The following is a 13,314-nucleotide window of genomic DNA, read 5'->3' as shown; positions in this document are numbered from 1 at the left end:
ATGGCGCTGACGAATGAAAGTTCCTCTGACCATGTGCCGGTGTTGCTTCTGTATTGCAGGCTGTGTGATTGACGTAGCGTACTGTAAGCAGCAGAATGGTCCGGTATTCATGTGGGGAACGAGCCGAGACGGTATTTGTGTATGGCCAAGCAGATGGAAAAAGTCGAGAGGCAGCACGGCTATACCAAAACAATTACCCTCACAGACGCCAACCACTCTCCACAACATTTCAAGCCCTTTTTGGGCGTTTGTGTAATCATGGGTCTTTTCAGACAGGCGAACGTCCAATGAGGCAGCGGACTGTGCGTATACCAGATTTGGAGGTTCGCGTTCTACAGTGTACTGAGACGAACCCTAGTGCAAACTCCAGGCAAGTGGCCTGCCAACATGGTGTAAGTCAAAGTGCGATTATGTATTCTGCTTGAAAACCGCTACTATCCCTATCACCCGCAACCCCATGGAGGCCACATTGAACGTCTGTCATTACATAGAAGCGATGCAGGTTTTTAATGTGTTTCAGGATGATTTGCTGTCGTTGCAAGTACACCGTCCGTTTCCGGACACATGGTCATAGAAGCTTTTTTTCCTGGATTTCCAGTCAGGAATCAATCCCTGCAATTTGTCGGTTTTATTAATGTTCACCCTGTATGAAGGGAAAGCTATTATCAAAACCCTCGAAAAGTTCTTGATCGATTTACTTCAAATTTTTACACAATATTGTAACAAACATTCATATATATAGGGGTGAGAGGAAATGGATACAAACAGTGGAAAGTAGGAGATGGACAGACACAGACAAGGGGGGGGGACAAGATGGGGAAAGCGGGGAGAAGGTGATAGATACAGAGAGAGGGAAAGAGAGGAAGAGATTGACAAAGAAAGGCGGAGGAGAAAATGGACAGAGACAGGCGGGAAGTTGGAAAGATTCGGACGTATATCTAGTTCTCCTACTTAATAGAAATATGTGCTTTCTGTTTTATTTCTTTTCCGTTTAATCCGATAGAGCCACAGTAAAGCATGTCCAGGAACAGCGTGTGACGAATAGAAGTGTTCGCCTGTAGATGACGTTGGAATAAGTAACTTATCTGGAAGTAGCAGTTGTTGCAAACATTGTGGTCCACAAGTTACATGTATGAGATAGTGAGAAAGTCATAATTAAAGACATATAGATTCAGTCTAGTTACTCAGTTCTTGGAATCGTCTTGGGTTTCTCAAACAGGGGACTGATGACCATAGATGTTAAGTCCCTTAGTGCTCAGAGCCATTTCTCGAACAAAACCTTCAGGATATCCACAGGACGGTGGATTATTGAAAACGCAGATGTCTTCATTTTTGGAGGCAGGTGAAAAACATGATGAATATCGTTGATCGAGCAATGCTGAAACACGATTTAGTGCAATGAATTGGCAAATCACTGCTGGCGAATGACCCAGTGTGTTGTCGTGCAGTAGGGAAAACACCCCGATAGGTGAAGATAATGATAATGATAATGATAAGGCTAAAGTTAGCTAGGATTTTAACAGTATCTGATAGAATTTTGTAGTTACTATTCTATGTAGGACCGAAATCCCTGTGAACGGCATCAGTGTTACCGAAAAACATCATGTCTTCCTATTTCTGACAATGTAGTTTTCCGATTTTACATGTTTGTTGTTTCACGTAAGTATGCAAAACACAAATACTTTCAGTAGTCTATTTTTGTGAATTTAGCAACTGAATGCTACTATTAATTCAGCCCAAACATCCACGGTAGCAGAAAAGAGTTTGCCTGCTATAGTTCCTTAACGGGGTAGTTGTCTTTGAACGCATGAAAAATACATGATTTTCGTGATTCTTTTTGTTTAGTAAAATAAAAAGTAATACTAAATCTGATGATATAGTTTTATTGTTTACACTTAGTCTTTAAGATATCATGTTTATGTCCATATCGGACGCTCTCTGTAACCGCTGCGCCGGTTGGTAGAACACTTGCAGCCGGAACATAGGACATCGGCGGGAATCGGCGATGACCTCACATTAGGCTTGTATCAAGATAATTTTGTACAAGTCATTTCAATATATTTGCTATCAGCATCCTTAGAATAAATGAAAAATAGGAAGTTCTAAGAAAATGTTGAGGTGTTGAAACAAATGCCATTTTCTTCGCTCACAAAATCGAGACAAATGCATGCACCGAAAATAGACTTTTGTAGATATGGCAAAACGACTACGCACGCTGATGGAAGATTCAGTTTATATATTTGGTGCATAAGTATTTTCCATAAGTTTAATAAACAGAACAGGTACACATAACAGAGACTTTCAACATCAATAATATTTCCGCCTTCACTATTTACAACATTCTGCCGACGCTGCTGTAAGTTTTCGATTCCGCGACTGTAGAAAGCACGTGGTTTTGAGGCGAAGAACCCGTCGAGCGTCACTGGAAGAGCATTTTCATCAGGAAAGGAAATTTCTTGAACATTGGTCGATAGAGTGCGGAAAAGATGAAAATCTGAGCGCTCAATGTCAGGTGAATAAGATGGTTGCGGACTTCCCAACACGACTACTGTATAGCGTTTTCCGTCAGTGTAGCAGAATGACGGCGGGCATCAGCTTGGAGTAGCGTCAATTCCCGCCGTCGTCCTGGTCTTTGTTCTTGGATTGCGCCTGCAAGCTGTCTCAGTTGTCGACAATAAATATCAGCAGTGATGGTTAAACCGGGAAAGCAATTCGTAGTACACCACACCGTCGCTGTTCCACCAAATGCGTGACATTATCTTTTGTGGATGCGCGTACGTCTTTGTCCCGGGAGTTGCTGCTTTATTTTGTCTCAGCCACTCCTTTTTTTCCTTATGCTAGCGTAAAGGTGCCGTTTCTCGCCACCAGTAACAGTACAGGATAGGAATGGTCAGAACTGTTCACGAGTAAACTGCTGACGAGCAAGCAGAAATGCATAAACGGGTACCAGCTGATTTTTGTGATTTTAACTCAGAACATGCAGTATCCACACACCCAATCTTTGAACCTTCCCCACTGCATGCAAACGTCGCAATATGGTGGAATGATCACAGTTCATCACATTTGCCTCTTCTCAAGTGTACTGACGTGGATCATTCTGGATTAATGACTTTAAGCGGTCTTCATCAAACCCCTAATGTCTTCCTGAACGCCAAGTCACGAATTAATTAATTAATTAATTAATTAATAGAAATGGTTTCCTTTTAGCAGGACGTGTAACCCTGTTCTATCCCGCATCAAAACAGAACTTTCTTCTGTGCGACCACTCCGAATGTTCGAAAATCGTCTCTGAGTGCGATTCATCGTTGCCGCCGGTGTTATGCTAAGGATGGCGCCTCCTGCTCAATCTTCGATGGCAGCAACTTTGTTGGCGACGCATGCGCCGTTCACGGTACGGGTGCGGGAATCAGCAGCAGAAGCAGCGTTCTCCTGAAGATGGCGAACAGTTGGCTCGTCGAAATATTGAATCCAGTTGATTTTAGTATCCGGAAGCAAACCCTAAGAGACTTTGAAGACTAATTACTCTGGGAAGGCCTACAGAGTCACGTTCTTCCTACTCGTCGTGTGGAGATGCTCTCGTTGGTTGGTTGGTTGTTTTGGGGAAGGAGACCAGGCAGCGAGGTCATCGGTCTCATCGGATTAGGGAAGGAAGTCGGCCGTGCCCTTTGAAAGGAACCATCCCGGCATTTGCCTGGAGTGATTTAGAAAAATCACGGAAAACCTAAATCAGGATGGCCGGACGCGGGATTGAACCGTCGTCCTCCCGAATGCGAGTGCAGTGGATGCTCTCGTATTTTATCTCTTATTGCAGAGGTGTAGTAGCTCCGTCGGATTCTGAAAGTGCAATTCTATTGTCTATGTTTTTCGTCATGAACCGAGAAGAAGTTTTTCTTGTGCAAATAATGTTTACACATGACGCCATTACGAAACTTTATTTAAGAAATACCATAAAGTGAACTTTTTCACATTGATTATAAACTAAATATTCACGATACGAGGTCATGGTCTACTGCATGACTAGATCTAAAGGCATCCTATCGACGAGTGCCAATGATGGCGCACGGTCTGTTACTTGAGTGAACAATCGGTATAGTTCGTATAAGATCGTAGATATTAGGTTACGGCAAAGTTATTCATTTATTTACTAGTATCAACATTTCCCGGCATTGAAAATTACTGGAAGATGGTATTTGTGACACTCCTCGCTGACGTCACGAGCGGTATCTGCCTCGACACCTCAACCCACTGACTCTGAAAGCGCCAGATGGCCAACCGCCTCTGCTAGCCAGCATGAGAACCTACCATTGCCTCCTTACCCCAAAGGTACTGCAGCGCTAATACATTCACTTCATGTATGTGAAATAGCAAAATTGGAAATAAAGTAGCGCTCTTGTCTGCAAATGTGGGGTACCTTACATGCTGATGGGCTGCTGATAGCCCATATATACTCTAGGTAACAGACATTCAGTGCTCCCCTGCGGCATCACCAAATATAGGCATACGTTGACTCAGCATTTGATGCGTCCCATTCAAAATCGCAATCGCTGGACCCCATGCCACCGTCGCTATTAACAGTATTGTCAGTGTTTTTCGTGTGTTTTAGTTGTAATTATGTTGTTTTAGTTATAATTATGAATTAATGAATTATGTAATTATGAATTAAGTCTCTGAGTTGTGTCATTTTTCTCGACTTACTAAGACCTATTTTGTTTTTGTTATGACCTTTAATGTAATACTTTTGTTACTTTAAAACCCCAAATAATACATATACACTGATCAGCCAGAACATTATCGACCGAAGACAGTGGCATTTTTCAACAAGATAATGCGAAATGTCACAGGACCAGGAGTGTGATGGAATGGTACAGAATGGTTACAGAGTTCCAATTGAAGTGCTGGCCGACCAACTCTCCAGATCTGGACCACATCGAACACGTGTGGTATGTGACTGAACGTTGCGTCAGAGGTCATCGCCCGCGTGCCCGGAATTTATGGAAATCTGTTTACTTTTGCGAGCAGACGTGGAGCCAGCTCCATCCAGTGACCTACCAAGGACTCTTTGCTTCCATGCCGCGGCACATCGCCGCAGTTATCCGTGCCAAAGGTGGACATACCGGGTATTATGTAGGTGGTCATTATGTTCTGGTTAATCAGTGTACATAATTCTTTACTTACAGTAATATAATACGACATTCGAACTTCCATTATGCAAAATTGGTACTTAAGTTAAAATAAGAAAGGAAAAAAAGTTGAAATCGTTTTATTAGAAAAATACAAAATGCTAAAACGTAATTTATGAAAATTTGTGCAGTTTAATAAGGAACATCAATTAGGTACGACTTAAGGCACACAAATTGAGAAAATTTAGAATTATAAATGGGCTTATATAATGTAGGAATACTTCTCGCCGTGAAAAGAGATTCATTATGAATTTTCTTTACAGCAGAAGTATTGATTTCTTTCTTGTACGCTGCTATGCACGGAACTTCGTAATATTTACAACAGATGTAAGCGTCAAAACAGTGTCTGTTCCTCCAGACATTCATGTATGCCTGAAGATATTGTAATGTAAGATAGGGACACTGTATAAACACAAACATTGTAATAATAAATTATATTAAAATTGAAATCCAGCTTACCGTTACACATGAAAAGTTTCACAACTGAAGTGACACTATTCTTGTCGTAGCGAATCATGAAACCAGACTGACACATCTGCCCGGAAGTGGACAAATTACAAGGTAGGGGTGACGTTTCCTGTGCATATTGGAGTACTTCACACACATTTTTCAGTGACAAAAACTAAAAATTGCCGTTTTCTGACGTGTCGATTTTCTTGCCGGGGTACGATTTTTCCTCTTTTTAAAACTCGTTTACGTCTTTGGGTTTCCATATTTGCGGCCTCTCTCGTTCCACGAATAATTCCCCATTCGTCGCTGATTCACCTATGTATGAGCGCAATTCGTTCATTGAGGTCCGATCGGTGGTGAACTGTAAACCATAGCGAAAATAAAAAATGTTTTGTTTGAAACTGGGTCTGTGGCTCGTTGTCTGTGCCAAAATGTCTTCATAATCAGCGGTTCATGTGAGCGATTATAAAACTCAGAGGGAGCCAAATCCGGAGGGGGAGGGGGTGATCAAACACTTCCCACCAAAACCACTGCAGAAGAGTCTTCTCTGATGCTGCAGTGTTCGACCGAGAATTGTCATGAGAAAGGAAATGCATGATAGTTACGTTATGTGGGTGGCATGAAATAGGGAGAAATATCTCAGCAGGCACTCATACTTGGCGAGAGAAACTATTTTCTATGCACCTTTATGTGCTCATTGTGTGCTCGCAACCTAAAAGAGCGACTTGACGCGCTCGGTTGGCGATGCTCAAAGCATCGGGTTTTCACTGTAGTTTCCATTTCCCGACTGATCGAACCTTAAAAAACGATCAGCCCTCATACGTCCCTACAGCGGCAAATGCCCGAAACGTCACGAAGTGGAATTTATTCTTGCTCCTGCCTGAGGTTGCAATGATTTGGCCAATAGACGCATTTGTTGCTTATCGTGCATATATACACTACCGGAAAAAAATAGTACACCTGGAAATACGACGTCGATTTTGATCCGATGCATGATACTTGCTTCCCACAAAGCCTCGGCAGGCATCCTCAACTTGAAAATGGCACCTGTATCTTTTGTGAAAGACGCCTACGACCGTTTGCATGAGCAAATATCACTACAAAATTTCTGACTATTGGTTAACTTTATGTTGAAAGTTTATATAACTTAACTGGAACTGGTAACGGAAATAAGACGTTGCTGTGAGACAAAGAATTTATATAACAACAACATTTTATTTAATAATATCATGAAAATAACTCCTTGATCACTCCCTTTACTTAATGGTACGGTTATGTGGAATGCTGGCCCGTCATTAGTGATACCAAAAGAAAAATAGCAATTTTATGGAACCTGATTATCTATTCTAACTAAGATGACTATAGGAATCATCACGCAGAGCGTCTATACTCATCAGAGTCGCAGCAGGGAATGACTGACCGTCTCCCCTCGCCCGGGATCCACACACGGTGGTCGGAAGGGCTCAGAGAGTCTGCACGGCGGCTATTTGCCTACCTAACGGGCCCTGCTAACGGGCGGGGAACTTACGTCTCTCTGGCCCAGTGCAGTCGCACTCTACTTGATATAATGGTTGGCTAAACTGCATCTCCGCATTCAGAGAACCCACAGCAGACAGCCCACGCATACGTCAGCAGACAACCCACATACACATTTGCAGACTATACTAAGAATGATAATATGACATAATTCCGGATTAAAATTGCCTGAGTGTCGGAAGGGCACCCAGGTGTGTTTTGAGCACGTGACTCTTGTAACAAGCCATGTAGCGGCTCACATGAAGCCGTTACACCGATAACGGCTATTGCCACCTGGCGATAGTAGATGTTCTGATAATTGTTCAGAGCCGTCCGCCAACAAATAATGTAGTTGCGCAGCTACCAGAGCGCCGTCAAAGACTACCCTTTAAGAGCAAACGCTCACAGCCAGAATGCTCAGTGTGGTACAAACATGTGAAGCAAGCAGGCAACCATGACATGGAGATGCACTCGACCTTCCTACAGTCAACTGAGCGATGCTGAAAGAGGTCAAATTGTGACCTTCCAAACGCCGGTATGGTTCTTTCGGAGGACTGCCACACAAGTTGGACGTGCTGAGTCAGTTGTGCAGTGATGCTGGTATCAGTGGTCACGTGGACACTCTCACATCCGCAGACGAGGTTCTGGACGTCCACGGTGCACTGCCGACCGCCAGGGTCGTCGTATTGTAAGGGCAGCAGTGGCAGATCGTGCAGCTCCGGCAGGGGGCTTGTGAGCCCATAAGTGTTAATACGAACTGTTGCAAAGCGATTACTAGCGGCGCGACTACAGGCGAGCACACCGTCAGCCAGTCTTCCACTCACGCCGCATCGTCGATGTCCACGGCTCTACTGTTGCCATCAGAGGATTACTTGGAAGGTGGAATGACTTACCGTGGTCTTAACAATGAAAGCAGATTCTTTCTGCACGCAAGTAATGTTTGCACATACAACGTAGACGTCGTGAGCTCTGTCTCGTAGAGTGCCCAACCCCAGGCCTTTCGCTCTGGGCTGCGATAAGACGCGACTCTCTTTCGCCTTTGGTAGTTCTGGAGGGAAATCTAATCAACGCTCGGGAAGCGCAGAATGTTGTTAGATCCGTTCTTTTGCCATGCTCGTCCACACACTGCCCGTGAAAATCAACGTGCTCTGTAAGGCGTCAAATTCCCTGGCCAGCGTGATATCCAGTAGAGCACGTGTGGGATATGATGGGACGAGAAGTGACTCGTGCGTCTCGTCAACCAACAAGACTTACAGAACTACGTGAACAGGTCGAGAAGGCCTTTAATAACGTATCCCAGGACACCATTTTTACAATCCACTGGATGCCACAGTCAACTCCTGCACTGCCGCCCGCGGAGGCACACAATAATATTGGTGTATCAGCGTCGGTTCATACCTGGTACCTCAGAGCCGCTTGTGCTACTGATCTGTGAGTGCAATCATTTCATGTACTCCACATGCGGCCTGCCGGGGTGGCCGAGCGGTTCTAGGCGCTACAGTCTGGAACCGCGCGACCGCTACGGTCGCAGGTTCGAATCCTTCCTCGGGCGTGGATGTGTGTGATGTCCTTAGGTTAGTTAGGTTTAAGTAGTTCAAAGTTCTAGGGGACTGATGACCTCAGAAGTTAAGTCCCATAGTGCTCAGAGACATTTGAACCAGTTTTGAACTCCACGTGCACTGGTACAACAATAAATCCTGAGTGAAGAGGAAACATCTAAGAGTGTGTACTAATTTTTTTCCGGAAGTGTATTTCACAAATTTTTGTTCGTTTGACTGCCGACTGCGAATGTAGTTGAGTTTTCCGGCTGCATCTTTCTTGTTCAATGGTTCACACCACCCTAGTGCGGTGGGTTAGTATGTCACCGTGTTACTGTGTTGCAGACGGTGCAGATGAGCCGCGAGTTGACGGCGCTGCACGCAGCCTACGCACCACGCATCGTCGATCTGATGAAGAAGACGGTGGAGGACGGGACGCCCGTCAACCTGCCCATCTGGTGGCTTGACCCGACAGACACCACAGCGCAGACCATCAACTCTGGTGAGACTCACGGCCTGTCCATACCTGTTCTCTGTGTGCTGCTGTTTATAACCAGCATCTTCCTTTCGATCATCGCTTACATATCTGAGTTCCTCAACATTTTGTTATGCCACTTCTCTGAGTGAAATCGCATGATTTACGTATCTAATGATAACAGTTGAGGGATGGCTTGCTTGACACGCTATCTACGGCAAAGACATTCATATTCTCGCAACAAGCATTTTTTTCTGAGGAACCTAAGTAACCACAACTATGAGATACTAATGTTACATCTCATGTGGAATGTTCTCACATATTTCTCGCGCTACCTTTCATCTTTACTCATCTTTTACCGTTATTTGCCATTGATCATATATACGATGGAGTAGGCTACATAGGGTTGGGTTGTTTGGGGGAAGAGACCAAACAGCGAGGTCATCGGTCTCATTGGATTAGGGAAGGACGGGGAAGGAAGTCGGCCGTGCCCTTTCAAAGGAACCATCCAGTCATTTGCCTGGAGCGATTCAGGGAAACCACGGAAAACCTAAATCAGGATGGTCGGACGCGGGATTGAACTGTCGTCCTCCCGAATGCGAGTCCAATGTGCTAATCACTGCGCCACCTCGCTCGGTGAAGAGGCTACATATCTCATACGTACCATATATATCTAATTAAATGCACAATAACACACATATTAAATTTTAATATACGTTCACAATCTGTACAACATAAATTATTTTATATTATAAAATTGATTCTCAGCCAACAGTTATACAACCTTTTAAAAATTATGTACAAGACATGGATTATGCTGAGGTTACTAGTTTGTTAAATAGACTGTAAGACAAAAAAAGGCGGCGCACCACAAAAGAATTACCCGAATGGGACGGAAATCGGTAGATGTGATATGCATATACAGACATACAGATACACAAATCGTTACAATTTTGGAAAAATTGGATAATTTACTCAAGAGAATGAGCTTCACAAATTGAGCAAGTCAGTCACACATTGGTCGATCTCTGGCCCTTATGCAAGCAGTTGTTCAGTTTAGCAATGGTTGACAGAAGCCAAATTCTGTCCAATCAGGGTGTAAGAAGGTCAAAATCCCGAAATGGTTGGAGGGTTCTGCCCAAAACGCAACAGAGTTCTTCTTTAACTGGGGAAAGATCCGGCAACTTTCCTCGCCAAGGTGGGGTTTGGCAAGCACAAAGGAGGAACTCTCGCCATGTATTGATGGGGATATCTTGCTCAAATGTAAGCCATGGATGACTTATCGTAAAGAGAAACAAAACGGTATGTAGAATATCGTCGACGTAAGGCTGTGCAGTAAGGGTGCCGCCGATGACAGCCGAAGGTTTAAATGGTTCAAATGGCTCTGAGCACTATGGGACTCAACTTCTGAGGCCATCAGTCCCCTAGAACTTAGAACTACTTAAACCTAACTAACATAAGGACATCACACACATCCATGCCCGAGGCAGGATTCGAACCTGCGACCGTAGCGGTCACGCGGTTCCGGACTGTAGTGCCTAGAACCGCTTGGCCACTCCGGCCGGCACGGCCGAAGAGGTCGTGCAGTGAAATGAAATGGCACCCCAGATCATTACTTCTGGTTGTCGGGGTGTATGACAGGCCAAAGTCAGGTTGGTATTCGGCCACTATCTGGAGAATCTCAAGACATATATTCGGCCTGGAATCTCATTGAGGAGTAGAATTATCTTCATTGATGTGTCCCGCTTCGAATTTAGCCTCGATGACAAGCGGAGAAGTTTCTGGGGACGACCGAGACAGCAGTGGGATACGAACCCGACTGTCGTCTGCCATATGATCCGACAGCCAGGAGTGATGGTCTGCAGTGCAACTTCTTTTCATAGCAGGACCCATTTGGTTGTCTTCTTGGGCACTTTTAGAGCACAATGGTATTTAGACGATACCCTAAGCCCCGTTTCGTCGACCTTCGTGTCAAGCCATCCTCGGTTTGCATTTCATCAACATAATGCATGCCTGTACATACCGCGAGTTTCTGCAGCTTGACTTAGCGCTTGTCAAACCCTGCCTTGGCCACCAAGTTCGCTGGATCTCTCACCAGTTGAGAACGTTAGGAGCATTATGGACAGGGCCTTCGACAAGCTCGTCATTTTGACGATCTAGCCCTTCAATTGGATAGAGATTGACACAATACTCAAGAAGACATCCAATAACTCTATCAATCAATGCTAAGCCCGATACCTGCTTGCTAAGGTCCAGAGGTGGACCAACTCGTTATTGCCTTGCTCAGCTTATGTAACTCTTTCTCTTGAATAAATCATCCAATTTTTCTGAAATTGTATTCATTTGTTTGTCTGTACATGTACATCAATCTACTCACATCTACGTATTTCCGTCCCATTCGGATAATTCCTTCGTGGTGCGCCATTTTCTTCGTTTCTTTCTTTTTTGTATATCTGCTCTTATGTGAAGTTCTTTTGCATTCAATGGAATGTGTAGCAACGAGACATATATGTACATATTTATAACAGTAAATATTAAGTTTTCTAAACAGAGATATAGTGATGTTTTAGTGCAGACCTACACATTCCCGTTATACCTTCTATTGTATCTTCACTACATCATTTATATACTCAAACAACCCAGAATAGCACTTACTATGTACCTTCATGTTTAGTTTGACGTTGATACTACATAAGAATATTTTATGATCTGAAGTTGCGAGCAGCCGAAACCGGTCATTGTGAAAAAAAAATAAAAAATAAAAGGGATCAAGACGGACCTGTAAAATAAAGTCCAGAATAGGTCAATCTGAAATATTCTGAAGTAACTAAATATCTCGGATTCCACATTAGCTATGTTATCCTTACTTGTGTTCTTCCTAGGTCAACTTGCAGTCAGTATGGAATCCTAAAAGTTTAACCGTTCTGTTTTCTATTTCGGTACAGAATCCTAACAGAACATGATGGGTCTTGTCAGGGTTACACACAAGTTCGTTGAAGGAGAACTATTTCACTGGAGCATCTAGTGACTGCAGTGACATTCACTGAAATTCTGAGCTGTCAGGACGAGTTCTGTTGTGGTTGGCAGGAGAGCCAACACCGTGTTACTAGAGGAGGCCGAAAGGCACGCGTTTTAGCTCACGCAAGCTGGCGTGAGGTCTGGAACAGGACAAGGAAATTAGATTTTAGAAAAACTGACGTAGCTGGTGGCATACTTAACTTTAATCCATTAATGATGAACGTCGCTCTTGATAATGGCGCGTTGCTAGGTCGTAGCAAATGACGTAGCTGAAGGCTATGCTAAACTATCTTCTCGGCAAATGAGAACGTAAGTAGGCAGTGAACCATCGCTAGCAAAGTCGGCTGTACAACTGGGGCGAGTGCTCGGAAGTCTCTCTAGACCTGCCATGTGGCGGCGCTCGGTCTGCAATCACTGATAGTGGCGACACGCGGGTCCGACGTATACTACCAGACCGCGGCCGATTTAAAGGCTACCACGTAGCAAGTGTGGTGTCTGGAGGTGACACCACATTCCTCCCCCGCAAATCGGCGTACGGTTGTGGCATAAGGCTTCCGCCCGCCCCGGGGGGGGGGGGGGGGGGGGGGGGACCCATGTTGCCGTATGCAACAAGGTGGGGAGCCTAACAACAGGCGAGGCTGTGCCACCCGAACCCTGCCATTCGGATCGCGGGGAGCTAGGAAACGCCTGAAAACCTGCTCGACGGTGCACTCCAACATGCGGTGTATGCGCCCGCAGAGAGACAGGAGGGGCCGAAGGGTCGACCTCCATAGGGCCAGGGCACCCGACGGGCGAAGACGACATATGGTCCGGAGTGGGCAAGGGAGGACAACTGGTCATGGGAAGCGATCGGCGGCGCGTGACCCAGGGAGGCGTCCGGCGGTTGCAGCGACGCGTCCACTGCGGGCGTCGCCGGCGGGAGAACAGGCGGCGGCGGCGGTGGCGGCGGCGCGTCGCCATGGGGCAAAATGGAAGGCAGCGTCGGTAACACCTGGGGCTGAGGCGAGCCAGTAGATGAGTCCCCAGGGCGCTGACCAGACGGCACCGTCGCTGAAAGCAGACGGCGAGCGGCAGATCCCGTGCGACGACAGAGGCGCAGCAGGTTGAGATGCCGGTGCACCTCACCAGAGGCCCCCCA

At 45.3% G+C, this 13,314-nt stretch overlaps 1 protein-coding gene across 1 annotated transcript in view; it reads left to right on the top strand.

The window, feature by feature from the left end:
* The window catches only part of LOC126282126 (myogenesis-regulating glycosidase-like), a 56,200-nt gene that overhangs the window by 35,643 nt on the left and 7,243 nt on the right, over positions 1 to 13,314 (top strand). Inside the window, exon 5 of the mRNA XM_049981596.1 lies at positions 9,029 to 9,185. Coding sequence (XP_049837553.1) covers positions 9,029 to 9,185 — 157 coding nt within the window. The remainder of the gene's footprint in view (positions 1 to 9,028; positions 9,186 to 13,314) is intronic.

This window comes from Schistocerca gregaria, chromosome 7 (assembly GCF_023897955.1).
Source record: "Schistocerca gregaria isolate iqSchGreg1 chromosome 7, iqSchGreg1.2, whole genome shotgun sequence".
NCBI lineage: Eukaryota > Metazoa > Arthropoda > Insecta > Orthoptera > Acrididae > Schistocerca > Schistocerca gregaria.
Note: the sequence above shows the minus strand (reverse complement) of the source record. Positions and strands in the feature narration are given on the sequence as shown.